This window comes from Caloenas nicobarica, chromosome 27 (genome assembly GCF_036013445.1).
Source record: "Caloenas nicobarica isolate bCalNic1 chromosome 27, bCalNic1.hap1, whole genome shotgun sequence".
Taxonomy (NCBI): Eukaryota; Metazoa; Chordata; class Aves; order Columbiformes; family Columbidae; genus Caloenas; species Caloenas nicobarica.
This window is the reverse complement of record NC_088271.1, coordinates 4925196-4952318: the sequence shown is the minus strand read 5'-3', so window position 1 is coordinate 4952318 and position 27123 is coordinate 4925196. Positions and strand designations below refer to the sequence as shown.

At 54.3% G+C, this 27123-nt stretch overlaps 3 protein-coding genes across 4 annotated transcripts; 2 read left to right on the top strand and 1 right to left on the bottom strand.

The window, feature by feature from the left end:
* Positions 1–5838: 5838 nt before the first annotated feature.
* Positions 5839–12855, top strand: LOC135999186 (butyrophilin subfamily 1 member A1-like). Its single transcript, XM_065652734.1, has 10 exons — positions 5839–5926; positions 6653–7000; positions 8003–8284; positions 8732–8836; positions 9403–9423; positions 10052–10072; positions 10693–10713; positions 10998–11018; positions 11439–11471; positions 12338–12855. Exons 1-10 carry the CDS (start codon positions 5839–5841, stop codon positions 12853–12855), a joined length of 1458 nt encoding a protein of 485 aa, XP_065508806.1.
* Positions 12856–15828: 2973 nt separating this feature from the next.
* Positions 15829–19132, top strand: GP1BA (glycoprotein Ib platelet subunit alpha). The gene is made up of 2 exons (XM_065652779.1): positions 15829–15905; positions 16991–19132. Exon 2 carries the CDS (start codon positions 16994–16996, stop codon positions 19130–19132), a length of 2139 nt encoding a protein of 712 aa, XP_065508851.1. The 5' UTR covers positions 15829–15905; positions 16991–16993.
* Positions 19133–22401: 3269 nt separating this feature from the next.
* Positions 22402–26912, bottom strand: KLHL33 (kelch like family member 33). Of its 2 annotated transcripts, XM_065652552.1 has the most exons (6): positions 26803–26912; positions 25558–26087; positions 24431–25364; positions 23848–24018; positions 23142–23269; positions 22402–22610 (listed from the first exon to the last, which is right to left on the bottom strand). In XM_065652552.1, the coding sequence occupies exons 1-6, from the start codon at positions 26895–26897 to the stop codon at positions 22543–22545; spliced, it is 1926 nt and encodes a 641-aa protein (XP_065508624.1). In that variant the 5' UTR covers positions 26898–26912; the 3' UTR covers positions 22402–22542. The 2 variants fall into 2 exon arrangements, with proteins under 2 accessions (XP_065508624.1, XP_065508623.1); XM_065652551.1 differs by having other exon boundaries at positions 22521–23269.
* Between the last annotated feature and the right edge of the window lie 211 nt (positions 26913–27123).

Here is a 27123-nt window from a genome sequence, read left to right as displayed (position 1 = left end):
GATCTATGAGGTCATCTATGGGCTTCAGACACTTCTCAGTCTTTTCCTTACCTTCCCTGGCTGTTCCTATGGCTTTTACCAGTGCTCTGCTGTAAGAAATGCGCTCGATGCGCATGTCGGTGAGAACTGGAAATGCAAGGAGAGGCTGTATGTGTGGAGAAGATATGCGTTATCATGAGCTCCAGCTATGTTTGGGTGTTTTTAACGTAACCATTAAGCCTAATTGAAAAAAAAGCCAGAGATGCTACTCCAGCACCTTTTAAAGAGTTTGAACTTGCTGTATTTTTATAGAGCAGCTCTGCGGTGCCCTGGCACTCGATGCCACTTCTCTGCCCTGAGGCCACCTGGCACCAAGCTCCTCCATGTGCCAAATCTCTGTGCTCCCCATTGTCTCTGCAGTCCTGGCTGTGGGGGGAGGGGATGAAGGAGGCTCTTTGGTGGTGTCCATCTCCAAGACCTGCCAGTCCTCCCACTTCATGTGAGGAGAAGCCATCAGGATGCAGGACCCTCCCAGTTCTCAGCACCAGGACCCAAGAAGATGGTGTTTGCCTTTCCAGTGCCCCCCCAGCCCACATCCCTCCATGTCAGGGGCACAGCTTGAGCCACGAGTCCATCCCCACCCAGAGCCATGGCCGTAGCCTCTCCCCGGGACATGAAGCCAGGCAGAAAGCAAAGATTGGGGCTTCGCTTTCAGCATCAGCAAATGCCACCTGCCTGTCTGTAAGGTCCAGGCAGACCTGGATGGCCCTGGGCAGGCGGGCAAGGCGCAGGGGTGTCCAGTCAGGGTCAGTGAAAGCGTGGTATTGTCCAAACCACTGCCCCACGGCCCAGATCCCCTCCCTGGGGGTAAAACTGAGGACTCCCTTCCTCCTGACAGACTCCTGGGCCACCCCCACAGCCCACCAGTCCCCTGCACTGGCCACCTCCACCTCCCAGCGGTGTCTCCCCGCAGTGAAGCCGGGGCTGCCCAGCACACACGGCTCCGTGTCAAAATGTTTAGGGTTGTCAGGCAGCAAGATCCACTCTTCCCCACGTCGCACGCCATGCTGGTCAAAGCCAGGATGAGGAAGGGGTTACAGTGTCTGGGTCCAGGGTCACATCAGCTGGGGACAGAGGAAGGGAAGCTGATCAGGATGGGCAGCCCCAGGGGACCATTGGGGCTGAATACACCACAGCAGTAGAAGGGACAGGGTGATTTGGGCTGCATCCCCAGCACTGTGGGCAGCAGGTTTGGGGTGGATTCTGACCCTCTACTCTGCTCTGGTGAGACCCCCCTGCAGTGCTGTTGCAGTTATGGCTCCTCAGCACAGGACAGACATGGACCTGCTGGAGAGGGGCCAGAGGAGCCCCAGAAATGATCCGAGTCTGGAACAGCTCTGCTGGGAGGACAGGCTGAGAGAGCTGGGGAGTTGAGCTGGAGAGGAGAAGCTCCGGGGAGACCTTATTGTGGCCTTTCTGTGCTTAAAAGGGGCTGATAAGAAAGGTGGGGACAGACTTTTGAGGAGGGCCTGTTGTGACAGGACAAGGGGTGATGGTTTAAAACTGCAAAAGGGGAGATTTAGATCAGATATATGAAGGAATTGCTGCCCCTGAGGATGGTGAGAGCCTGGCCCAGGTTGGCCAGAGAGGTGGTGGATGAACCATCCCTGGAGACATCCCAGGCCAGGCTGGACGGGGCTCTGAGCAACCTGAGCTGGTGCAGATGTCCCTGCTCATGGCAGGGGGGGCACTGGGGGAGCTGGGAAGGGCCCTTCAACACAAACTGTTCTGTGATTCTATGATTTCCTCTCTCCTGCCCAGAGGTGGGAAACCCCCTCGTCCTGGACTGCCCCAGCCTCAGTGCTGCCCCGATCCTGCCCCTGCTCCTCATCCAGGAGCTGCCATGCCATCCCTGGCCAAGGAGACCCCGGTGTCCTGGAGGAGGATCCACCTGAGTGGGTGGGTGCACGTCTGCTCTGCAGACACCTGGACCTGAGCTTGGGTGGCTCTAGTGCTGCATGACTAAAACAGGCAAATCTGGGCACAAACAAGTGCGGACCGCAATGGATGCTACCCCAAGCCCTGTGACCCCAAATTCCTGTTTCTTTCTGTGGGCAGCAGTGGGAACCAAGAACATGTCATTGATGTCGGTGGTGGGTCTAAAGATAAGCACAAGGAGTTCAGCTCGGGGGGTCACAGCCACCAAGTCTCAACCCCATCACAAGCCCAGGCTGGGACAAGCCCCAGGTGTTGGGACCTTAAATAGCTGTTCTACAGCAGAAGCGGGATGCATATGGCTCCTCAACAGAGGACAGTTCCACCACATCTTCCCTTCTAAAAACTCACCTCTTTCTCTCATCTCCTTCACCTCATTGGCCAGGGTCTCCCTCTCTTCTCTCTCCATCCTGGATACCACTGTGTTTGCTGAAAATCCACAGGAGGGGAGGCGGGATTCCTTCCTGGAAGTGTAAGTTGTAAGACCCAAATGCTGCCTGAAGATGATAAAAAAGCAGAAGGAGTGATGGCAGAGTCACAGCGTTCAGGCACTTTTCAGACAGCCAGCACTCATCTGTGGGCTGACTGCAGGAAAGGAGGTTTTGATGGTCTGGAGGTCTCCAGTCTGCTCTCCATTGCCCTCAGCTCGTCGGCTCCTGGCTGGACTGGGCTTGCAGAGCATTTCCAGCTTGTTTGAGGGAGGAGATCAAAGCCCAGAGGGGCTGGATGGTCTGGAGAGCAGAGCTGGAGTCCAGCACCTTCTCCTCTCTGGGGTACCACAGCACGGGAGCTTCCACCTCCCCTCGTCCTGGCGACTCCCTTCCACACCCTGAAGCTGTTGTGGGTGTGTGACCTCCTCTGACACTTGAGTTTGGGAGCTCCCTCCCAATGTTCCTGCAGTACCCCCATCCTGTTTGCATCAGGGGATCTGCCACATCTCCCCGCTTCGTCCAGCTGCGGGTGGGTGATAAGAGCCTGCGGCACCGCTGGGTGCCCAGAGCCCTCCTGGGCCAGCAGCACCATGTGCACCTCCAGCCCGGTGGGATGTCACCTGGGGACACCAGCCCCAGAGCACTGGCCATGCTCTGGGTGTCCAGGCCACATACGGTGATGAGGGAAGATGTCCAGATCCTTTCAGCTGCTGCTTGCGCAGATTTGTCCGGCTGCCAGTGGGTTTTAGGGTGATGTTTGCAGGGCATGTGTTGCTTCAACTGCTTAACGGGTTAATGGGGGACAGCAGGTGCTGGGCTTTGCATCCCACCTCTCTTTTCTTCAGGCAGCTTCTCCTCTGCCCAGTGGTGATGACCTCACCTGTGATCATAGGGAGCTTGGCAGGTGGCACCCACTCTGCTCTGTCAGTTCACTCTGAAAGCCACTGCATGGAGCACAAAATGAAGTGGAGTGCAAGGGAACCTGCTGTCAGGTGGTTCTGCTGCTTGACGCTGGTGACAGGAGTCTGGGAGTGCAGGACTGGTTTAGTGCTAGAATTAGGTTATGGCTGGAATCGATCTTAAGCCTATCTTTCCAGCCAAAATGATTCTATGATTCTCTGACTGGAGACAGACTGGCTCGGCAGGAACTGTTCAGTCAGGGACCACTGTCACATGGTGGCATCGCACATCATGGCGGGGGCTACTGCACATCCTGTCTGCAGGGTCAACCGGTGACAAAGTTGAACATGTACCCTCCATCCACCCAGTCACAGTGTGCAGCTGCACCCACATGTAGGAACCCCCCACCCATTGGCACCAGGATCTGCATACCCTGGTCCTGCGGGACTGGCAGAGGCGGGAGGTCACTAGTTCCAGCACACGTGGAACACTCTGGCTTCACATGCACATTTGCAGATGCCTCAAGCAGTGCCACGGCCCCTGTGTCCGCCTGGTACCCCTGCCCAGAACCTGGGCCCTCTGACCCCGGCATGGGTCCCCAACTCCCAGACGGTCCAGCCTGATGCTCGCTGCAAAAACACAACGTTCACACCCCCATCCACAGGCACCCCCCAAACCCATGGACACCCCAGACCCTCTCCTGCCTGGCCCTGGGGACTCTAACTCTCCAGCCAGCCAAGTGCACTGAACAGCTCTGTTTCACCCATGATCAGGCCTTTTATAACCCTTTTTACTTGTCCCCCACTTTGTCCTCCCGGATTCCCTTCCACTGCACATGCCTTTAGCTCTTCTCATACTTCCACTGACCCCCCAGTATCTGGGACTCCCAGCTTTGCATCCTGATTATTGCAAAAGCCAGGCTGGCCCTCCCTGAAGTGCTGCCCACAGGTTTGTGAGAGCCCAGTGATTAGCATGAGTGATGAGGTTGGTTTATTATCTTTATCTCTGCTATCAGTTGTTGGCCAAATCTGTGTCTCTGAATGCTTCACTTATTGCCTCCCTCTTCCTTGTCGTCCCTTTTAGCAAGGTCCCTGGCCAGGTCCCTTTACCCCAGCAGATGCTCTCACCTCCTGCCTGCCCCACGCTCCCGGCTGGGGACAGGAAGGTGCTGGACCCCCAAGGGCTGAGAACCTGGGGGAGCTGCCTTGGTGACACATCCAGGGCAGCAGCTTTCCCTCATCAAACCATCTGCCATGGCCTCGCCTCTTGGCCGGGGAGAGGGAATTGCTTTTAATGAAGCTGGACTTCGATCCCACACCCGCTCCGTCTCTGGGTGTGAATCCCAGCTCCGTCACCTCCCTCAGTCCTGGGTTACTTCTCTCAATCCATCACCTCCTTCCCACTACTGACCGTGGGCTTCTCCCAGGATTGTGCAAACTGCTGCTGACATTCATCCCCACCCCAGTCCAATATCCATCCCCACCCCAGTCCAATATCCAGCCCCTCCCCAGTCCAATATCCAGCCCCTCCCCAGCCCATGGAGCCACGGGAGGAGGCTGCCGTACCAGCCGCAGCTGCACCGGGTCCCTGTGGCAGGGACGTGCAGGCGGACACTGCCAGAAGAGCTCTTCCAGAGCAAAAGCATTGCCAAAAACCCTTCACATCACTCAGCAACTTTCATTTTTGAGTGGAGACAGCTCAGAAGGAAATGAGCAAGAGACTGGGACACAGAGTGACATTTTTGATTAGTTTTTAACAGGGAAATGCGCAGCTCAGACAGGGTGAACCCCGGACACTCCGGTGACAGCCGGGCAGCTCCTGCCCCGTAAGAGATCTCGGTTCCTCCAGGTACGTGGCATCTCTTGCAAAGCTGCAGATTGAAATCGCTTTCTGCCATGTGCCAAACTTCGTCGTGGTTTTCACCACTCATTAAGAAAGCCGGGACTAAGTCAGTGGGTGACAAGAGGGTTCAGGGGGTTCAGGGCAAGGCCAGGTCCCATCCTGGCTGGGTGTTGAATTAATGTTCTGGTTATTTTGCTTTCCGTGGTCTGAGACAACAGTGCAGTGGCAGGGGATGTGCGACCGAATCCCGAATTTGTCCCAGAGGATGAGTGTGTGGCAACAGCTCCACGTGCATTCGGTCTGGGTTTCTCCTTCTCATCCTGCACGTTTCCATCTCTTTCTCAAGGCTGGATAAGAAAAGCAAGGGCTCATATTAAAACAACTGCCACTTTGTCAGGAAATTAGAGGAGATGTTGCAGCTTGTCCTTTGTTTCCCCATGGGAAATTCCTGCAACTTTTTATACCAGTCAGATACTTTGTATGTAAAGCACCAAGCAAAGTCAGGCTGATGATGGAAAATCGAATTCAACCTTTGGCATGTGAAGCTCTTCCCTAGCCATCATAAAAAGGGGCTGCAAGCAGAAAGAAATGCCTTTAAAAGTGAGTTCTGCCTTTTATTCTATTCCCTTTTTTCTCCTTGCTTTCAGCTCTTCCCTCTCTTTCCATGTCTCCAGGTTGTGCTCCAGTGAAGATGACGCTCTCCAGTTTCCATCCCCGCTTGGCTCTGCCGGCTTTTATCACTTATGGTTTAGTTTTCCAAGTTCACGAGCTGCACTCAGGTAGGCGTCCCTCTGGTTTTTGCTGGTCCCTGGGGCGTTGCTTCCAATCTCAGTATCTTCCTGGCTACTGACGCACAGGAAAAAGCCTTGAACAAAATCTGGTTTAAAAAATATTCTGGGCTCTTTTTCTGTTAGATTGCTGACCTGAAGCTGCCCTGGCAAAAGGCTGCAACACAACAGTTGTCTTGAAAGCTGATTTCCTTTTGTTTTTCTTCAACTAGAAACCACTTTCTCTGTGAGTTGAGTGGCCAGTTTATTAATAAGCCTTGTCTTTTTAAATTTACAAAGATGCTCAGAGCACCTGAGATGTTTTAAATTTCTCTTGTAATAGGTGCAAATAACTGAGCATATTGGAGTTTTCTTTGTACTCAAGTTCTCTCCTTTCTCCAACCACCCACCCAGAAACCTTCCAGTCACTTCTGTCCTTCTTGATCCTGCTTTCTCCCCACCCGCAGCAGCACAGGCAGCACTTGACTCTTAAGAACAAATAGTCTTTTAGGGATCTGAAGAGCTTTGGTGGTAGCGCAGGACAGAGAAGCATGTGCTGCACAGCCAGGGTCCCTCTCCCAGCCCCCCAATGGCTTGTCCCCCTGGCATGGTGACGCTCCAACACAATGACACAGCACATGGCACAAAAACCGTCTGCGCAGCAGCCTCTGGTTTTCCAAGCTCGGTCACCACTGCAAACACACAGTTATCTCTTCTTCCTTTGGGGTTTTCTCCCAGCTCCACTCAAAGTGATGGGACCCCCCGGCCCCGTCACCGTGGCCATGGGTGAGGACGCGGTGCTGCCCTGCCGCTTCTCCCCCGTGCAGAGCACACAAGACATGGAGGTGACCTGGTTTCGGGAGCAGCTCTCGCCCTTTGTGCATCGCTACCAGGGGGGCCAGGACCAGAATGGGAATCAGATGCTGCAATATGAAGGGCGCACAGAGCTGTGGAAGGACGAACTCGCCGAGGGCAGTGCGAACTTGAAAATTTTCGATGTCCAACTGTCTGACAGAGGGAATTACACCTGCTTTGTTCTCAATGGCTCAGACTATGATGAGGCTGTGGTGGAGCTGAAGGTGACAGGTCTGTAGTCTGTGTCCCTGGTGCCTCTAATTTACTTGCTCGTAGCCAGTGTTCTTCTTCCCTGTCCTCCCCAGCAGCAATTTCAGGTGGGTGCTTAGGAAATAGGGTTTGATTAAGTTCCATGTTTGAAAATACCAAGAATGTCTCATAGAAGTAAAATTATTTACCAAGTGGCCATCAAAAACTTGTGAGATACTCTACCCAATTCAGAGGTATAGTTGAGATTGTTTTCTTCATATAAATGGAAGTAAGAAAAAATTTGGCATTGAGTAACATAGTAAGAATGTCCTGGTTTGTGCTTTTTTATATTAATATCCAGACCTATAGATTATTTTGATGCAGTAGCAGCCTCCAGAGCAGATCTTTGAGTTATGTGAAAAAGACTGCACGAATCATAGAATCGTAGAAGTTGGAAGGGATCTACATAGCTCCCCGAGTGCCACCCCTGCCATGAGAGGGACATCTTCACCAGCTCAGGTTGCTCAGAGCCCCGTCCAGCCTGGCCTGGGATGTCTCCAGGGATGGTTCATCCACCACCTCTCTGGCCAACCTGGGCCAGGCTCTCACCACCCTCAGGGCCAACAATTTCTCCCTTATGTCCAGACTGAATCTCCCTCCTCTAGTTTAAAACCATCACCCCTTGTCCTGTCACAACAGACCTTGCTCAAAAGTCTGTCTCCGTCTTTCTTATTGGCCCCTTTTTAGTACGGAAAGGCCACACCAAGGTCTCCCTGGAGCTTCTCTTCTCCAGCTGAACCCCCCAGCTCTCTCAGCCTGTCCTCCCAGCAGAGCTGTTCCAGCCTCGGGTCATTTCTGGGGCTCCTCTGGCCCCTCTCCAGCAGCTCCATGCCCTGTTGAAATGAAATGTCCTGACCCCACCTGACACTTGTCTTAAACCGAACCTCGGGACTTGTCAGTGTCCAAGTCCATCCCTTGTCAGGCAGAGGGGCAGCCAGGCCACCCCGTTCCCGCAGGATCACTGGGGTGTCTGTGTCCCCGCAGCCAGCGGCTCTGCCCCGCTTGTCGCGCTGGAGCGGTACCAGGACGGGGGGATCCGGGTGTCCTGCCGCTCGGCCGGCTGGTACCCGCGGCCCCGGGTGCTGTGGCGAGATCCCCATGGGCAGCATCTCCCATCCCTCTCGGAAAGCGTCACCCAGGACCAGAGCAGCCTCTTTGCGGTGGAAAGCAGCATCATCCTCACCAGGGGCACGAAGCAGAACTTCTCCTGCTGGGTCCGACATGTCCTCGATGGCCAAGAACGCGGATCAGCGTTTTACATCTCAGGTGAGGGGGGTGCGGGCACATTGCCCCATTATTGCTGCCCATGGGGCTGCACTCGGGATATGACACTGGCAGAAATTCCCGGTTGCACTTGACAGGCTGCATGTTCAGTGCATCCAGTGTTTTCTGCACCATGCAGCTTGCTTTTTCTGAAAGGAGAATAAAGCATGATTTAACTCGAAATAATTTGACTAGAAATTTATTTTTCCTTTAAAATATCCCCCCACAGTATATGCAGACAAAACATTGTCAATCACAGACAAGTTCGAAATTGTCCAAATAGGTTTTTTTCTGATTTTATTTTTTGTCACTTTGTCGAGTACACTCAAGAGGTAACTTTCACCTTTGATGGGATTCAGACCTGGGATGAGCTTGTATAATACAGAAATAATCCACTTCCCATTGCTGCTTGCTGATTGACCAAACCCCTTTGGGGATTTTATTTTTCAGACCCCTTTTTCCGTAACGCACATCCTTGGATAATTGCCCTGAGCATGGTCTTGGTTGTTCTGGTTGCTGTCCTTATTATCACTGTTTGTCTATTTAAAATTAAAGGTACTGTCCTGGCGCGGTGTTTGGGGCTGGAAATTGGTCCTGTTTGGCCACCTCTGGTTTTGGTGGACGGGTGGTTTTGGGAAATGTCGGGATGGTCCCGCAGTCTTGTCTCAGTGTCTGGGACACACCTGTGGTGCCAGGGAGCCTAAAGACTCAGGGATTTACTTTCTGGCAAGAAAAGAAAGGTTGTTTTTCCAACAAAAAGGTAGCGAAGAAGGATGTTGACATTAAAGCAGCATGAGCTAGACTTTCTTCCGGCCCTGCCAATGTAGGATTCTTCTCGCAGAAATGGAGTGAGAATTTGCCAGGCCCTGCAAAAAAAACCCCAAAACCTTGCCCTTTGGGGGCCTGGCAGGGCTCTTCTCTCTCTGAAAGACAAATAATACAGAGGAATAAAGGGAATGGAAATCCTCTATTTCTTACCAAAAGGAGCTGGGCCGGCGGGTCGCACAGACACCGCAGCACTGCCAGACCCCCGGTGGCTGTAACTCCTGCTGTGGCTTGACCAGGGCTCTTTGGAAGGGATGATGTTCTCAGTTATTTACATTTCTTTCTTTCCTTCATAGGAAAACATGAGGAACAAATAGGTAAGCTTTAGTTTTTATTACCCAGAACCTGGGGAATTCCCTGAAAGGGGACAATTCATGTGGATGTGGGGGAGGTAAATGATTTGGCTAGTGGCTATAGAAAATTGTTAACTCTCTCTAAGAAACATTGAAAAGGTGGTAATTTTAAGGAAAATCACTGCCAAACCCAAGAAAGCATGAACAGATGTTGTACCAACAGTGAATTTTGCTTTTCAAAGAGCTCTCAAGGGTCTTCCCAAAGCTGGGAGAAGATTTGGGGTAGCACATTTCATTTTGCAAGGGCCTCAGCTGTGTCTCAGCATTAAGAAAAACCTCTCCCAAAACCCAGGGGCAGGATGGTTCTGTAGCACTGAAGGGGAAGTTTAACCCCGTGCTCCTCCCTGGTCCATGCAAACCTGCCCCTTCACCGCTGCCCTGGAGCTGCAGCCCTGGCTGGACTCTGCCCGAGGCGGCTCTGGGGAGGGTGGCCAAGAGCTCCAAAAGTCTTGAGCAGAAAGATCTTGGGGAGCTCCTGGGCTGCAGCTTTTCCATCATGAGCAATTTCAGCCTCCTCTCCAACCCAGCAAGTGTATCAGTGAAAAAGGAATGGGCTTTGGTGGTGATGCTCTGTTCTGGTTTTGTTTTTCAGCGATGCGAGAGGCAGCACTGCGTAAGTCCCGCTCCCTGTCTTCCCGGTGAAATCCTCTGTGAAAACTTTCAGACTTTGTAATTCATCCTCTCATTCTGTCCAAATGTTCTTCTTTCACTAGATACTTTACTTCCCCCTCCCTGACACCCTCATCATGTGAAAATTTACTCTGAAAAGTCATTAGGATTTTTTCTCTGAGTATCTGTCAATGCTTTTTAACATGCTCATTTATTTTAAAGGAGTGAAATATTATGGAAAACTTACTGAGTTTACAATGTTAGGGAGAGATTACAGAAACCTAGGCTGTTGAGAATCCTCTTCTAAAAACTTAGATTGTTTGCTTACGAAGAAATTTAAAAAAATAGAATTGAAGAGAGCATATTTGTTTGGTTACAGCTCATAGAATTGCCAAGAAAGCTCTTTGGCTATGAAAAGTGAGCTCTTGCTAAATTGCTACCAATACAGGTTGATGGGGAACATCAATACAGGCCCAGCCCACTCAGGAATCAGGAGCATCCTTGCAACCAGAGTGTCAATCAGCACATCTGCCCCCTTTCTCACAGCCTCTGCTCACGTGTGTGGTGGGATCCTGGGGAAGGGGCTGTGTCAGATAGTAACTTGTGTTTCTCTTTGTTGCTCAGGGGACCGTGATGCAGAAATCGGTGAGTTTCCTGTTCCTTACAAAGGATTTTTCATGGAGTCTGTATACGGTGGTGGGTTTTTGTTTTTCCTTTTCACTGTTAAAGTGCAAAGTCAACCAAAAAGTGGTTGGGGGGTGGAGGGAAAAGGAGAGAGTGAATTTGAGTTAGACAATTAAAGATGATTGAGGATGGTTTTGCCAAGCGTTGGCAGAACCCCCCTCCTGCCCGTGCAGGCAGTTACGGGTGAGGTTATATCCCAATCAATATCCCATAACCCACTTGTGCTGATTTATCTTCTTTTTCAGAGAAGCAAGCTGAAGAACTTGGTGAGTACCATTCTCCTTCCTACATGGGACACGTTTCCATTGGGCCATTTTCTCACCTGGGTTTTGCACCTATGTCCTGGTTTTGGTTTTCCTTTTGGGAAAGGAAAAAGTAGCAAATACCAAAGTCATTTCAGAACCACCATTTTCCTTTGTTCTCTATGTGTTTTTAAGATATTGCCTATGATCCTTCTATCCTAAGAAGAAAATTGTTTCACTTTTCAAAGAAAGTGCAGAGAGACCATAAATAGTCAGGACAGCTTTGAAGCTATGTGCTGTGACATGACTTTCACAAATAGAGCAACAAATCCGAAGATGTGCAACTGCATTGGCATATCTTTGTTTTGAGCTAATCCAGTAGAAATGTGTTCAGATTACCTCTCAACTGTGGGTTTTTTTCTTTTCTTTTTTTTTTTTTTCAAGCATGGAGAAGATACGCAGTGCCTATAGAAGAAGGTAATTAAAGTTGGGTCTTTTGGGGTGCTGAATCATCTTCCCTGCTTTAATCTCCCTTCCTGGTAGTTCCTCTGCCGCAGCGATGCTGGTGGGACCAGGGATGCTTCTGCCAGGCCTCACTGTCCAGGAGGGCGCGTAACACTCAGACCTCTTGTTTGTTTGGTGCATGTCCCAGTTTCAGGCCAATCTAGAGAGTCCTGGTCCTAAGTGCGCAGTGCTGGCCACGCTTTAGACATGGGGGCTTCTTCAGTCTGAGGAGCTGGGTCACTTTAGCTTGGACAAGAGGAGACTGAGGGGCGATCTCATTAATGTTTATAAATATGGAAAGGGTGAGTGTCAGGAGGATGGAGCCAGGCTCTTGTCGGTGACAACCAGTGACGGGACAAGGGTCAATGGGTATAAACTGGAACACAGGAGGTTCCACTTAAATATGAGAAGAAACTTCTTCCCGGTGAGGCTGACAGAGCCTGGACCAGGCTGCCCAAGGAGGTTGTGGAGTCTCCTTCTCTGCAGACATTCCAACCCACCTGGACACCTTCCTGTGTAACCTCAGCTGGGTGTTCCTGCTCTGGTGGGAAAATTGGGCTGCATGATCTTTTGAGGTCCCTTCCGATCCCTGACATTCTCTGGTTCTGTGATTCTGTGTGACTCAGTCTGGAGTTCTGCTGGTCTCCTCTCTCTGCTCTGCTCAATGTCATCTCTCTGCTTCGTTTTCTGCTCCTTGCACTAACATTGTCAAATTGTGCAGCTTCCCATGCCACAGTCTGCCAGCTATCGCTTGCACTTTCTCTTCCATGTGCAACCCCTCCAAAGCTCTTTCCTGGGGTGAGCTCTGCCCTGATGTGTTGACTCCATCTCTCCTGCAGTGAAGGTGGTTCTGGATTCAGACACAGCCCACCGTACCCTTGTCCTGTCTGATGACTGCAAAAGTGTGAGAAGAGAAGAGAAGCCACAGGACATCCCTGACATCCCCAAGAGATTTGACTCATGGCGCTGTGTGTTGGGTCGTGAAGGCTTCACCTCAGGGAGATGTTACTGGGAGGTGGAGGTGGTGAATGGAGGAGGATGGGTTGTGGGGGTCTGTAGAGAAGATGTGAAAAGGAAGGGTGAACTTTTTTTGAAACCAGAAGAGGGTTTCTGGACAGTAGGGCCATGGGAAGGGTGCTTCCAAGCTCTCACGTCCCCTGCTCGCACTTCCCTTTCTGAAATCCAGACTCCCAAGCGGATCCGGATCTCACTGTGTTATGAAGAGGGGCGGGTGTCATTTTTCAGTGTTGATGAGAACATTCCCATCTTCACGTTTCAAGTGACATCATTTGAGGGGAAAACAGTCTACCCTTTCTTCTGGCTGGGTTGTGGGACACGGCTCAAAGTGTGGCCTTGATGAAGAGGAGGGAGCAAGAGAAGGTTTTCTAGGGGACCTCAGCAGTTCAGACTCACAGCAGGATTTAGGTTGGAAGGAACTGGTGGAGGTTTCTGTTGCAGCCACCTACTCTCAGCAGGGCTATCCTCAAAGTGGCCTGAGGTGTCTTTGAACCTCGTTCAGCTGAATTGTGTAGGACGTCCAAGAGTGGAGATCTCGTTACGTCTCTGGACCTCTGGCTGGTGCTGCACCTCTCTCAGGGGGAAGAATTAGCCCTTTGTGCTTGAACAGAGTTTCCCCAGTTGCAACTCATGACTGTCGCCTTTCATGCCCGCTCTCTACCAGTTGAACAACACTCTCCCTGAAGACATTCCTGCAGCAGGGATCGCTTTCTAAATGTACAGAATAAAGTGACTTCAGTGGGATTTGTCTGTGTGTCAGCACCAAATGTCTGTGTCCAAGGTGTTGCCTCCACCTCCTTTTAGCCTGTGAGGAGCATCATAAACTTTTAAGAAAATGGTTCACCACATCCCACAGGAGATAATGAAGGCACATACGTCAGTGGGTTGCTCCATGCCTGTGCGTGTCCCCAGCACAAGCCCAGGTGACGAGCTCACCTGTGACCTGGAGACACCTACCACCGGGAAGTGGATCCCCCCTTACAACTCTGAGTAGCCTGGAGCAGACTCAGAATGTCCTATGTGGGCTGAAACGAAACTGGTGAAACTAAAATTTCTCATGGATAAAGGCATGTAATCTTGAGGCAACTTCAGATTACTTTGCTGTAGTGGAAACTGCCACCTGCAAGGGGACAGCACAAGTATATGCTTCCTCTGAGCCCAGACACACTTTTGCAGCAGACACTCCATTCAACTGCTGTCCTGCAAGCAAGGACCTTCCCAAGGGAAGGCTTCACCATCACTGCTGGATTCAGAGACTTCTCAGAAGCAAAAGAGTATGCACTTGCATTTGTGCCAGGGTAAGTCTGTTCATACTCAGCCCATGGCAGCTCCCACCATGGAGGAGCCCAAAGGGAACAGCTCAGAGATGCCATTAGGGCTTTTGCCCTTCAGGCTTGCCCAGCTGCCAGGAGTGATGCTCCAGAGGTTGGTGGCCGTGTCTCAGCTTTGTTCGTTGCCGTGCAGAAGCCCACACAGTGCAGCAGATGCTGAATCAGCTGTGGGGCTTGCGACAGCTGAGGAGCTTGTGGAGGACACAGTGCCAGAGTGCTGCAAAGCCCCTGTGACCAGTGTCACAAGTGTGCAGGGACAGGCAGTATGGGGGTGGCCCCTGTTGCCAGGGCTCTGAAGAGACACTTCTTAGATATTCACGTCCCTAAAGAAGGTGGGTGGGAAGGTGAAGATACAGACCATGCTTTCTGCACTGGAGAAGGAGCACTGTGCTCCTCAAGCAGGGGCCATGTGGTTGCATGTTTCTGTGACACTCGGGCACCATCACCTCATGAGTCATGTACAGCGTTGGTGAGGTGCTAAAGGAAGTGGGAAACAGCCTGGAATCACCTTGTTCCCTCCAAACACCCGCTCAAAACAGTCTGTGGGTGAAATCAAGGTTGGGACAACAACCTAACGGGAGACCAACCCTCATGGTGTGGGAACGGGCTCTGGAGCAGGGGAGGAAGGTGATGGGCTGGATGAAAAGGTAAACCTCAGACAGAAATGAAAGATCAGACTGCAAATGTGGGGTAAAAGCAACATCGCTAGCACGACAGCTGATATAACCCTCATCTCCCTCTTGCCTTCACCTGAGGGAAGAAGGTTCAGCAAGGAGACACATTCCCTGCTGTTTTCCTTTCCCAACCTGGATACCAAGGCCCCAGGATGTCTCCTGCCCTCCTTACTGCTCATAACCAGCCATGGAAAGGCTGTGCCTGCAGATGACTCCCGACCTGTGTACTCCTTTCCTATGCTATAACGTGCCCCTTCCCCTTCAGCAAGGCTTGTTGCAGTGGACTGCTTGGGTCTTCTGCTCCTTCCCCTTCAAGGAGTGAAGCAGGTGGGGTGAAGGACCTTTTGAAAGTTCAGAATGTCCTTGTGCATTCATCCACCTGGAAAAGGGAGCCAAAGAGGCAGATGCAATGATAAGGGCTGTGGGTTTGGAATGTGAGGCCATGGCATGGAATAGCAGCTGGTCGTGATGTGGGGATGCTGTAGGTGTGGGAGAGGGTCAGAGTAGTGCTGTGGAAGAAGGGAAATCACAGGCAGGCTTAACTCCCGGGATCCTGTGAGAAGGTCAGGGTTCCATTTGCTCTCTCCCTTCCTAGATCCTGCTTTTGTTGACAATCGCTGATACAGGGCCAAAAAACAGCCCCCCAAGTTCTGCCCCTGCTGCTGCCTTCAGCCCTCTTACCACAAGCTGAAGTAAAACATCCCTGCAACGAGTGGGCTGGGGTGAGAGAGGGGCTGGGAGAGGACATGGCGAGACAGCTGACCCCAGTGGACCAGAGGGACATTCCATACCATGTAGCGTCATGTTCAGCAATAAAACTCAGGGTGGGGGAGAAATTTTTCCAAGGTACCTTTGCTCAAGGACTGGCTGGGCATTGATCTGCTGTGGGAGGTGGTGAGTGAATACTTTTGTATAACGTTTTTTTTTTCCCTCTCTATTTCCTTCACTCATTAAACTGTCCTTATCTTGACCAACAAGGGCTTTTTTCTCACTTTTCCTTTTGCAGTTTTCTCTCCCATCCTGCTATACAAACTTAGGTGGGTGCTTACCTAGTGGCTGGGGCTGACCCACCATAATCCATAGAGTGGAAACCCAGTAGAAAACCAGTATTTCCCCTCCTCTGTAACATTTCCCCTTGCAGCTTTCGGGTTACCCTCCAGCCCTGCAGTGACCCCTGGACTGGGGAAGTGGAGCCAGCTGGGCTGTGGGAACAGACAGCAGGAGGAACTGCAAAACCGAGCTACTTCCTCTGCCCCTAATCTCCTTGCCTGGTCTGTCCTGTGGCTTCTCCCACAAAAGTTACGGCTGCCTCGCAGATCTCCAGAAGAGAGCTGGCAAGACAGAAAGAAAGGATCCCTCGTCTACTCCTCAAACAACTAATTGAGGTAATGATGTGTAGAAACCATTTTTTGCTGGTGCGCCAGCTGGGTTGCAGTGCCTGGGTTGAGGTGCCTCAAGGATCAAAGCCCCGAGCATGCTGAGAAAGAGCTGCATTGAAGCAAAGGAAGGGGCAGACATTTGTGCAAGGGACCCTTTTCCCAGGATGTAAAATGGTGAGGCTTGGGGGACAGGGGGAATGTGAGAGCTCCTCCTGGGTGCATACCTCCCTCCTTCACTGGGCAGAAGCAAGAAATTACAGAGCTGGTCGCTGGTGGCAACTTTTCCGAAGAGACCGTGGTGTGGCAGCATGGTTCAAGTGAGGGCTGTGCTGAAGGACAGGAGATGGCTTGGGCTGCTCAGGAAGCTGTGCATGCTGATAGAGGGCCTGGGCAGCCCTGCCGCCATCACTGCCACCAGCACTGCCACCAGCACTGCCACCAGAGCAGTGCCAGGTCCTCGAGCAGGAGGGAGGCAAAGCAGCCAGAGAGCAAACGCTGTCAGGTCCACAGGTGAGTCCCAGGGAAGCGACATCCCTCGGGGGCCGGCAACTCGGGGTACGCACATCTGTGCATGGGAAGGTCTTTTCAGATGATTCATGCTCCTAGCTGGTGAACCTAAATCAAGCAGGGGGCTCAGCTTTGGGTAAGGGCATATTCAGGGAGCCTTTTCCAGCACATGGCTTCTCTGGGCTGGGGTGGACGTGGGTTTGCAGGGACACAAACACTGCAAACCCGCTGCTTTTGCAATGGTGAGGACAGCAATGCCACCCCAGCAGAGGAGGCATCACCGTGAGGAGATGTGTGAATCAGGTTCTCCCTCTCACAGAGGAGGACGAGGTGAGCAAAAGGGCAGAGATGGTGTCTCCTTGCTGAGCCTTATGCCCTGTAAGGATAAGATGATGGACGTGTGCTGGCAATAGGTGTGGGACTCATGACTCCCATCCTCCCAGGGCGGAGCTGTGGGGCTCAGAGGGCTCCCAGGGGTCTCACGGGGAATGCTAGCGCTGTTGCGAATGGTACTTGCAGAGGAAGAATGGTGAAATGTAGGTGCATGTCTGCCTGTGTCCACGCCTCTCGGGTCTCCTCTCCAGGCCATGTGGGTCCTTGTCCTGCTCCTGCTCATCCCCCTGGCCCTGCTGCCCCCAGCCCATGCTGCTGACCCTGGCCAGCCCTGCCCATCGGAGATGAACAAGGTCAAGGACCTCCTGGAGTTGAACTGCACGGGGCAGGCTCTCAGCACAGTGCCCTCAGACCTTCCTGCAGACACAGGCATCCTGCTGCTCAACGCCAACAACCTTGTGTCCCTCTCCACTGCCGCCTTCCTGCCCCTCACCCAGCTGCAGGACCTCGACCTGTCTGACAACGGGCTGGCGGCTCTGTACACTGGGCCCCTGCTGCCGTCCCTGCGGGAGCTGATCCTGTCCTATAACGCGCTGGGGGCCCTGCCCGCCCTGCAAGGCCTGCCTGCCCTCACCCGCCTGGCCGTGGCCCACAACAACCTGGCCGTGCTGGCCCCGGGGGCTTTCCGTGCCGTGCCACAGCTGCAGGACCTGGACCTGCGAGGGAACCAGCTGCGGACACTGCCCCAGGAGGCCTTTGCGGGGCTGAGGATGCTCAAGGACTTGGACCTCTCAGACAACCTCCTGCAGGAGCTCCCCAGGGAGCTGCTGCAAGATCTGCAAAGGTTGGAGACCCTCTGGCTGTCGGGAAACCACCTGCAGACTCTGCCCACTGACTTTTTCCCCGAGGGACACTTCTTCGCCTATGTCTTCCTCACGGAGAACCCCTGGCACTGCGACTGTGACCTGCGCTACCTGCGGGACTGGATCAGGGAGAACGAGGGCAGTGTCTATCAGCCGGAGCGGGGCCTGGAGAAGACGAAGGTGGAGCTCGCCCCCGAGAAGGTGCTGTGCCACAGCCCCCCCGAGCACCAGCGCAAGCCCGTTATCCGCTTCAAGCCAAACTGCGGCAATGTGGGGGATGCAGATGAGGAGGAAGAGTATGAATATGATGATGGGGAAGGAACTATGGAGAAAGCTGCTGTTATCACCTCCCCACCACATCCACCCATCCCCACAGAGCAGACTACCCTGCCCCATGTTGTTACCCGGCCTCCCCTCACTACCACACGACCTCCACTCAGCACACCTTGTCCCTCCACCCTTGCCCTAAGCACTTCATCTCCAATGCCTGCAAGCACCAGAGCTCCCAGTACCACCACTCCTGCACCACCCAGTCCCACCATCACACCCACACCAACCCCCAGCACTGCCACCATTCTCATCACTGCTCCCGCCAGCACCCCACACAGACCCACCACCTTCGTCTCCACCACTTCACCACCAACCACGGTGAGCACCAGACCTCCCAGCACCAGCAGCCGTCCCCAAACCAGGCTTGCCACCAGCACTACCAACACTTACACCACCCTCATGGTGTTCACTGGAGCATTTTTCACCACCTCCACGGCAGCACCTTCTACTGCCATGCTAGAGACCTCTTCCATTGTCGGACCTTCATCTCCTCCTCTGGTATCGACTACGCCGGTGGTCTCCACCGCTATGCCTTCCACTCATGCCCCAACGCCACCAGCTCCCCTGAACACCACCCAGCCTGCCCCTTCCCCTCCACCTGCATCTCTCCCCCTCTGCCCGTGCTCCATCCCAGGACCAGCCGTACCCATCCTGCGCTCATGGGCGGGTGCGGAGGGTCCGCAGGGCGGGCAGTGGGTGCTGAGGCACTGCTGCCTGTTGCACTGGGTGCTCTACCTGGCCTCCTTGGCTCTGCTGGGCCTGACCCTGCTGGCTCTGGTGGGCTGGCTGGTGTGGATGTGTCTGGTGGGACGGTCCTCCTGGCACCAGTCCCTGCAGAGCCAGGAGGTGCGGAATTCACTACTGAGGTGGAAGGAGTCAGCAGGAAGTCCCACAATGCATCTCAGCAGCTTCAAAAAACCCCTCCAGCACCGCAGGTTCTGTACCATCAAGGAAGTGGAGTTGTGCCCTGAGGTCGTTACGTCCTACACTTACTGCACGATTAAAGACCTGGGGGTACGGTGCAGTCCTCCTGCAAGTTCCTCCTTCTGCACCACAAAGGAGCTGTGGGTCCATCATAGTCCTCCGAAGGCTTCAGTCACAAACCTCCGCTCCCTCAGGATCCCTTCTGCTTATAGTCTGGACAGGGGTGTCAAGGCCATCGGTGATGTCAGAGTGAAATATGCTGGCAACACCTTGTAAATGCTTCTATACATTCAGAGGAAGATGCAGAGGGTTGTGGCTCTGCTTCACGTCCCCGTGTTTTACACGGGAAAGATCTGCTTGCCCAGGTGAAGCCGTACAGCTCCTTCCTCTAGTATTGCTCTCATGCACCCTGAGGTTTCTAGATCTGAAATCATTGTTAATACTTAGGTACTTGGCAGGGGGAGAAGAACTGGTCAGCGATTGTTTGAGGCTGACACTGCCTGGTTTTGGGGTGAGTATGGGAAAAAAGAGCTCACTTTGTACCCTGTGTTGCAACTGCTTCTGTTTGAACAATGCACGTAAAGATGCGCTTTGCTTCCAACTCTGTGCCCAGTTATTAATCACAGAATAAATATTCTCTTTGCCTAAATTTCAAGTGAGTGTTAGTCTCTTTTCATTGGACCTCCCATAGTCCTGGCAGGGTATGGTGAATGACAAAATTATCTTCAGGACTTGGAAGACAGAGAAGAAAAGTCCACTTACACCCAACTTCCTAACTTTTGCCCCAAACGTGTGATCATTCCTTTTGGGATTGAATCACGTGGGAAGAGCATCTCACTGCATGTCCCACTGTCACATAATAACTTCAGAACATCGTAAGTGTCAATACCTCTGTATGACACATCATGGGATGGTTGGAAATAGGAGATGAGGGCGGGAGGCTTATTGTTCGCTACAGCTATCTGAAAGGAGGTTGTAGCATGGAGATTATCGGTCTCTTCTCCCAAGTAACAATCACCAAGACGAGAGGAAATGGCTTCAAGTTGTGCCAGGGGAGACTGAGGTTGGATCTGGGGAACAATTTCTCCCCCAAAGGGCTGTGGGGCATTGGAACAGGCTGCCCAGGGCAGTGCTGGAGTCACCATCCCTGGAGGGGTTGGACAGACGGACATGAGGTTCTCAGGGACATGGGGCAGTGCCGGGGGTGGGGTGGGGTGGGGTAATGGTTGAACTCAATGATCTTGAGGGTGTCTTCCAATCAAGATGATTCTATGTGACTCATAAGGGACAAGGACAGGGCTGGCTAAACTTTTTGACTGCCCATGCAGAAGGTACCCAAACATTTTGGGAACTGTGAGAAGGCAGTGTCGTTGGCAGAAGTGAAACAGCAGGCCCCAGCACTGGTACACAGATGCAGCAACTGGATCATGTGAATCACTTCTGCAGTTGCAAACGCTGTTCCAGTTCTAATTGTCCCAAATGTACCGCCCAGCTCCTGCGGGTCAGCAGGCCTTCTGCCACACTAATTATTTGGACCACAGAAGTGTTTGTGTGCATGTCCTTGGCCAGCTGGGGGGACCACCCTCCTATGCAAGTGTCTCTGCTGGTCAGGCTCATGTGTGCTAGTGCATCTGTGACATGCATGCTCTGCATTTGTCTGTGTTGGTGCTGTCCTCTGATCTCACCATACTCACCCTCTTTCCTGGGACAACAGGAACAGCCCCAGAGGCCTCAGATTTGACCCAGAATCCCTCTGAACGACTCTAGAGATGACTGCAGCAGCCCAAGAGAACTCAGGTACTCTCAGAGCATCCTAGGGATACATGAATGGCCTTGAGAAGACAACAGTGACCCCAAAGACCCCTATTACTTCAGTTTTAACTAGGTTTTTTACGTTGATTTTTTCCTTTATAACCAGATACTTTTACTACATCTTGGGATAATTTTTAGCCGCTTCTGGTCTTGTACAGCATGTTGGTGATTAGCGATTCCTTTTCTTGGTTTGTAAGGATGCTGTTTCTCAACTTCCTGTGCGTAGGCTCTGCAATGGGCCAGCATGCATCAGCTCTCACCTCTCAGGGAGCTTTGGCTTCCTTTTGACACTTCTGACACAATGTCATGGCATCCAAGTTAGGCCACCAAGCTCTGAACGGCTGGAGAATCGGACGGGTAAGAAGTGGTGTGAAGGTCAGGACTAGTGGTTAATGGATCATACTCTACCTGGATGCTGGTAACGTGGAGTACCACACAGGGCTGTGCTGGGAACTCTTCTGTTTAACATCTTTATCAATGACATGGTGCAGTGACTGAGCTTTTACCGTGTTGGCTGATGACACCAGGCTGGGAGGGATCAGTTTGTGTCCTTCCAACAGGATGACCAGTCAGAGGGCACCGTTCGCCCTAGAGAAACGGGTTGACAGAAATCTGATGAAAGTCAACAAGGACAAATACAAAGTTCTGTTCCTTGGAAGGAAGATCTCAGCAATGGCAGTGGGGGACAGACTGGCTGAGGAGCAGAGTTCTGGAACACCTTTCAGTGGTGCTCAACAATAGGATGAGGGGCAATGGGCACAGGCTGAAGCATAGAAGTTTCCATCTGAATATGAGGAGAAGCTTCTTTACTGGGAGGTACCAGAGCCTGGACCAGGCTGCCCAGAGCAGGTGTGGAGTCTCCTTCTCTGGAGACATTCAAATATGCCTGGACCGACCTTGTGTGATCTGCTCTGGTGACCCTGCGTGAGCAGGTGGCTTGGACTAGATGGTCTCCAGAGGTCCCTTCCAACCCTAACCATTCTGTGATTCTGTATAATAGGACCTGTGTGTCTTGGTTGGCAGAAAGGTGACCAATATCCAGCTGTGCACCCTGGCAGCAAAGAGAGAGCAACAGGAGCCTGGGCTGGGTTAACAGGAGCGTAGCCGGTAGACCAAGGGAAGTGATTAGCCCTGTCTACTCAGCGCTCATTAGACCTCATCTAAAATAAGATTCTGGGTGGCCCTGAGAATTTGAAACCCTCCCCTACACATCCCAGGACCCTCACTTCCCTCACCAAAGGTATCACTGGTACTCTAGCATTGCCCAGAATCCACATCACCTCCACCTCTCCTTGCAAGTCCTCCCTGGGATTCTCCCCCTCTCCATACAACAAGGACCCCAAGTGACTCTAGGAAGCCAAGACTTCCCAGAACAACCTAGGAACCCCAAAGCCCCCAGGAACCCCCGATGCTCACCATCTACCCTACCATCTACCCCAAACCCCTGCCAACTCCAGGATTCTCCTAGTCCCTCAGCATCCCAAGTACATCTCAAGATGCTTCTCAATCCTGAGACACGTACATCCAATGAACACAGGCACCCAGAGTCCCTGTGCCCACCACCCACCACTCCCCAGGGGACCCAGGAATCCAGGCAGTCCTGGTCCCCACCACCATCCATCGCAGACACTCAGGAACTTGGTCTCCTGCTCTCCTCCTGTTCCTTGCGAGAAGCACTTGGATGTCTGGGCTCCTCAGCAGAAACAACAGGACCCAGATGGGCAGTTCAGGAGCCACTTTTATTCAACCCAAGTGCGGGGGTAAATTGGGGATCCTCAGCCCCCAGTGAAGGGGTACAGGCAGGGCAGTGAGTATTCCTGGAGGCACAGGGCTGCAGTGTGGGGAGTGTCAGTGTCCCACAGGGTCCCCATGGTCTAGGGCACGTACCCTGGGGTGGGGGATTGCCGGAAACCACAGGAGGAACTCACTGTGGGGAAGAGATCTGGAAGAAATTTTGTCCCATAGAGGTGCCCATAGATGCTACCTGGGGATCTCAGTATGGGGTGCAGAGCTTTTAAGCTGCCCTAAGTATTATTGGGAGTGTCAGGTGATCTGGAGGTGTCTTCAAGGCAGTTGGGGCCACGCAAGGCAGGGGGTACAGTGAGGACACAAGCTTGGAGGTCAGTATAGGCGTGGGGCAAGGTGCCCCGGGTGATCCAGCGCCGGCTGCCCGGCTGGTAGGCGTGGATCAGGTGGGTGTCCCGGTAGGTCTCATGACTGTACCCTCCCAGTACCAGCAGTTCTCCCCCCAGCACAGCTGCACCCCCAACCACATGGGCCTGGGGCAGGGGGCTGAGAAGAACCCAGGTGTCCAGCTTGGGGCTGTAAACCTCAAAGGCCAGCTGGTCTCTGTAGCCCGTCTGCCCATCCCGCTGGCAAAGTCCCCCGGCCACATAGAGCTGCCCACCCGCCTCCTCCATGATGTGCCCCGCTCGCTGGCCGTTCATGGGGGCCAGGACCATGGCAGGCTGACCTGGAGCATAGCGCAGCAGGGCCGCCTGGCACTGGCACGCCTCGTCACACCCCCCTGACACGTAGAGCGCACCATCCAGGGCACACGCCGCGTGCCCGCACAGAGCTATCGGCAGGGGCCAGCACCGCCTGGGCAAGGAGAGAGAGAGGGGGTGAGGGTCAGGTTAAGCAGGGCTGCCCCACAGTGATTGCCTGCCCAGGAGCGCCCCAGCAAGCCATGGCTCTGTTGACCACTCAGTAGTCAACACTGGACAACACCCAGTGAGCCCCAGTGCGCGGCATCAGCCAAAACATAATGGATGCCCAAGGACCATCACTGTTCAACACCTTGTAGACCCCAAAAGACATCATTGGTCAACACATAGTGGACTCCTTAATGGACAATATTGGCAAGCACCCAACAGAGCACCCAATGAACGTAGCTGGAAGATGTTTAAATTATTTTCCTCCTTGACAGATGGCTGACAGACCCACTCTGAATACTACTGGCTAAAAACTTCACCACCCACTGGGCATCACTGGCCAATACCCAATGACCCCCAAGGGACACAGTTGCTCAACAGCCAGTAGACCTCTCCCAAAGGCCATTGTTGGCCCATTCTCCATTGGCAGCTCAGTGACCCAAAGACCAGTGAATGGGTACCACTGGCCAACGCAAGGGGCTGCCTGGGCAGAGGAAAGTGAGTGTCCAAGAGGCGCCGTCTCACCTCCAAGTGTCCTTGGCCACGTCATAGCACTCCACAGTGTCCGTGCAGTAGAGGTCCCCCGAGCTGCCCCCCAGGGCATAGATGACATCCCCAAGTGCCACAGCAGCAAAGTAGCTCCGTCCGCAGGTCATGCTGGCCAAGCGCTCCCAGGAATCCTCCATAGGCTGATACCTGGGTTTGAGACGCAAAGGGGCAAGAGACTACTTGTGACCTACCACGCCATGAGGTGATGTTGGCACCGCTGAGGGCAACAACCCACCTACAACCAGCCAATCCCATAATGCCTTGGGGGCACATGGTCCCCTTGCATGGGTAAATCCCCTCCTCCTGGGCAATACCAAACCCATAATGCCCTGAGGCATCTCCAGGTAGGAGCCTCCCTGCCTTATACCCAAAAGCCCGTGGCATCCCATGGTGGAAGGACGCCTTCCAGTCCAGTCCTACAGCCAACCAATCCCAGAATGCCTTGGGGCCACTTGACCAACCTTGGGTCCATGGGGCAGCTCTAGCTCCACCAACACCTCGTCTGATCCCACAGTGTCCTGGCGCCACATGGCACCTCGAGGTCCTCAGTGGCTCTCACCTGTAGACACTGGCCAGGGTGTCATGAACCCCGTAGTAGCGCTTTCCACCCAGGACGTAGAGGCTGTTGCCCACCACGGCCACAGCATGGCGGAAGCGTGGGCCATCAGGAAAGTCCCCCAGTGCCCGCCACTCCACCCGCTTCACCAGCCCCACAGCACTGAGGTAGCGGTGGGCAAACCAGAGGTGTCTGCTGGGCTTCCGGGCAGCCAGGTTGTTTGTCAGTTTGTCTCCACCACAAACCACCAGCACCTCTTGCAAGGAACGCACCCGGCATGGCAGCTGGGCCACAGGGGCCAAACTTGCTACCACAAGCTCACGGAGAACCTTTGGGTCAGCTACCCCTGCAGTCACTGATGGGATCTTCTTCAGCTCCCGGCCAGACATGAGGGTAAAGCGAACAGATGACAGGATTTCCTTGGCTAGATCCTCTTGGCCATCTCCATTAGCCATAAGCCACCGGGATGCTGCTTCCAATGCCTCCAGTTCATTGAGAACATTGAGACTATCGGAGCGGAGAAGGCGGATGAGAAGGTGTGCAGGAAGATCCAGAAAGGCTGATGTGGCCATCACGCTGGGGAAGGTGGCCAAGATGTAGTCCTCTGCTACACGGCCCACCTGGGCCAGCCCGTAAGCCCCAGCGAAGGCCAACACATCCGGGCCAGTTTCTGGGGTCAGGCCATGGGTGAAAACATCCAGGCAGAGGGTGAGGAGCCCCCAGGCCTGGTAGCGCAGGGAGGTCTCAGCTGCCTCCAGGACTGTGGACCAGGGCCCAGCCACGGCCCCTGTGTAGGCGAAGGAGAGGAGGAGATGCAGCTCAGCTGGGGACAGCCCCGTGGCCAGCGGGGCAGCGGGGTCGTGGGTGGCCTCCCGCATGGGGCAAGTGAAGAGACCGCGGAAGAAGTCACAGGAGCAGCTCAGGGCCAGGCGCTGGACTAGGGGGGAGGAAAAAGAGTGGTAGAGACAGCGGGGCCCCTTCGTACCCCACAGCCCCCAGGTGTCCTGGACCCCCCTCACCTCTACCTCCCCATCCCTGCCAGCAGCTTCAGCCCCCAGCATCCCGCCCAGGGGACCCAGCTGTCCCAGCATCCCCCATCCCCTCCCAGGGCACCCCCACGCCCGGCTCACCTGGGATCACCTCGTCCCCTGCCCGGAGCTGGAGGTCGCAGCCCAGGCCGCTGGCATGGAGTCGCTCCATGGCTCTTAGTGTCTCCCACTGCTCCTCCAAGGGCTCGGGACCCCCATCCTGGGGGTCGCTCTCCAGCCGCCGGCCACAGGCAGCCACCACCCGGGGGGCCCCCAGGGCCCGGGCAGCCTCCTCCACCTCCTGCTCCCGGCCGTGGGGAACAGTTCCCCCATAGGCGAAGGTGAGCACGGCCCGCCAGCCCCACAGTGTGGCCCCGGGTGGTAGGGGGATGTTGGGCAGGGGGTCCTGGCACAGGTCTCTGGTCCTGCCCTCCAGGAAGCGGCGGAAGAAGGAGCTGATAGAGGCCAGGACCACGGCATGGGCCACATCACCCTCCGGGCCCACAGCCATGTCCACCAGCTGTCCCGCGGTGCGGAGCTGGTCGGCCGTGGCCAGGAACTGTCCCGCGTGGGCCCCGTCCCGCAGGGTCCACTGGGCTGGGGCCGGCCCCTCTGCAACCCACATCTTGCCTCTGGGAACACACAGAGCGTGGGGTCAGGGTGTCACCCCCACAGCCAGAGCCTCGGCAGGAGTCCTGGCTGGGCACACAGCTCCTGCTACTGGCACTGCCTCACAGTCAAAAACACAGGATCCATTGCCAAAGCCCCCACCCCACAGCTGAGGCCACCAGGCTCTGCTACTGCCCCATAACCGAATCTAAAGTCCCTTGGCAAAACTGCAGCCCCATAGGTGAGACTAATGGACCATGTTGCTTCGCCATAGCTGAGTCCGATGCCCCTCATCCGCCTCATCGCTGAACCCTCACAATGAAGCTACTGACCCACAGCCAACACTGTGCCCCACAGCTCCACAGCTCAGCCCACTGTCCCTGATCAAACCCTCTGTCCTGTCGCAGGAGCCACCAAGACCTTCCCCAGCCATTGTCCCGTAGTTGAAACTACTGGTGCTCCCACAGCAGAAAAACCCCTGGCCCATGGCACAGCTCCCAGCAAAGCCACCCGTCCCACCCATTTGGTGCACGGTGATGTCTGCTGCGCGCAGCCCGTCGTGTGTCGTGCTGCCTGTTGCATGTTGCGACGCATTGCGCTGCAAGTTGCATGTGACATTGCACATCGGCCGTGCTCCCTCTTGCCCTGATCCTCGGTGCCGATCGTCGCACGGCACGCCGCGTCACACCGCAGTGCGCTGCACAGTCACCCCCCGCCCCGTCACGAGCGACGCCTCACATGTTGCTCGCTGTGCCTGCACGGTGTCGCGTGTCCTCGCTGAGCCCTGCGCTTTGCAGCCCAGCGTGGTGCTCGCCGCACGCCGTGTCCTGCATTGCCGCACGGCGTGCCGCGCCATGCCATGCAATCGTCCCCCCTTACCGCCTGCCGCCGCTCCGGGAAGCTCCTGTGACCCCCCAGGAATGTGTCCGAGTAATTATAGCCCAGACGGGACACGTGGCTGCAGCCGGGAGCTGGGAGAGGCCCCGGCAGAGGGAGGTCCGAGGCCCTGGAGCCGCAGGACGGGGCAGTGGGGACACCCGGGTTCCTGAGGACAGGCAG

Excerpts from the sequence above, each read along its gene's own strand:
- LOC135999186 (XM_065652734.1), top strand. The coding sequence starts at position 5,839 with ATGACGCTCTCCAGTTTCCATCCCCGCTTGGCTCTGCCGGCTTTTATC. Across the intron at positions 8,837-9,402 it reads TTGTCTATTTAAAATTAAAG|GAAAACATGAGGAACAAATA; the intron begins GTACTGTCCTGG and ends TTTCCTTCATAG. Across the intron at positions 9,424-10,051 it reads AAAACATGAGGAACAAATAG|CGATGCGAGAGGCAGCACTG; the intron begins GTAAGCTTTAGT and ends TTTGTTTTTCAG.
- GP1BA (XM_065652779.1), top strand. The coding sequence starts at position 16,994 with ATGTGGGTCCTTGTCCTGCTCCTGCTCATCCCCCTGGCCCTGCTGCCC.
- KLHL33 (XM_065652551.1), bottom strand. The coding sequence starts at position 26,897 with ATGCAGGACACGGCGTGCGGCGAGCACCACGCTGGGCTGCAAAGCGCA. Across the intron at positions 25,365-25,557 it reads AGGGGACGAGGTGATCCCAG|TCCAGCGCCTGGCCCTGAGC; the intron begins GTGAGCCGGGCG and ends CCTCCCCCCTAG. Across the intron at positions 23,270-23,847 it reads GTGGCCAAGGACACTTGGAG|GCGGTGCTGGCCCCTGCCGA; the intron begins GTGAGACGGCGC and ends CTCCTTGCCCAG.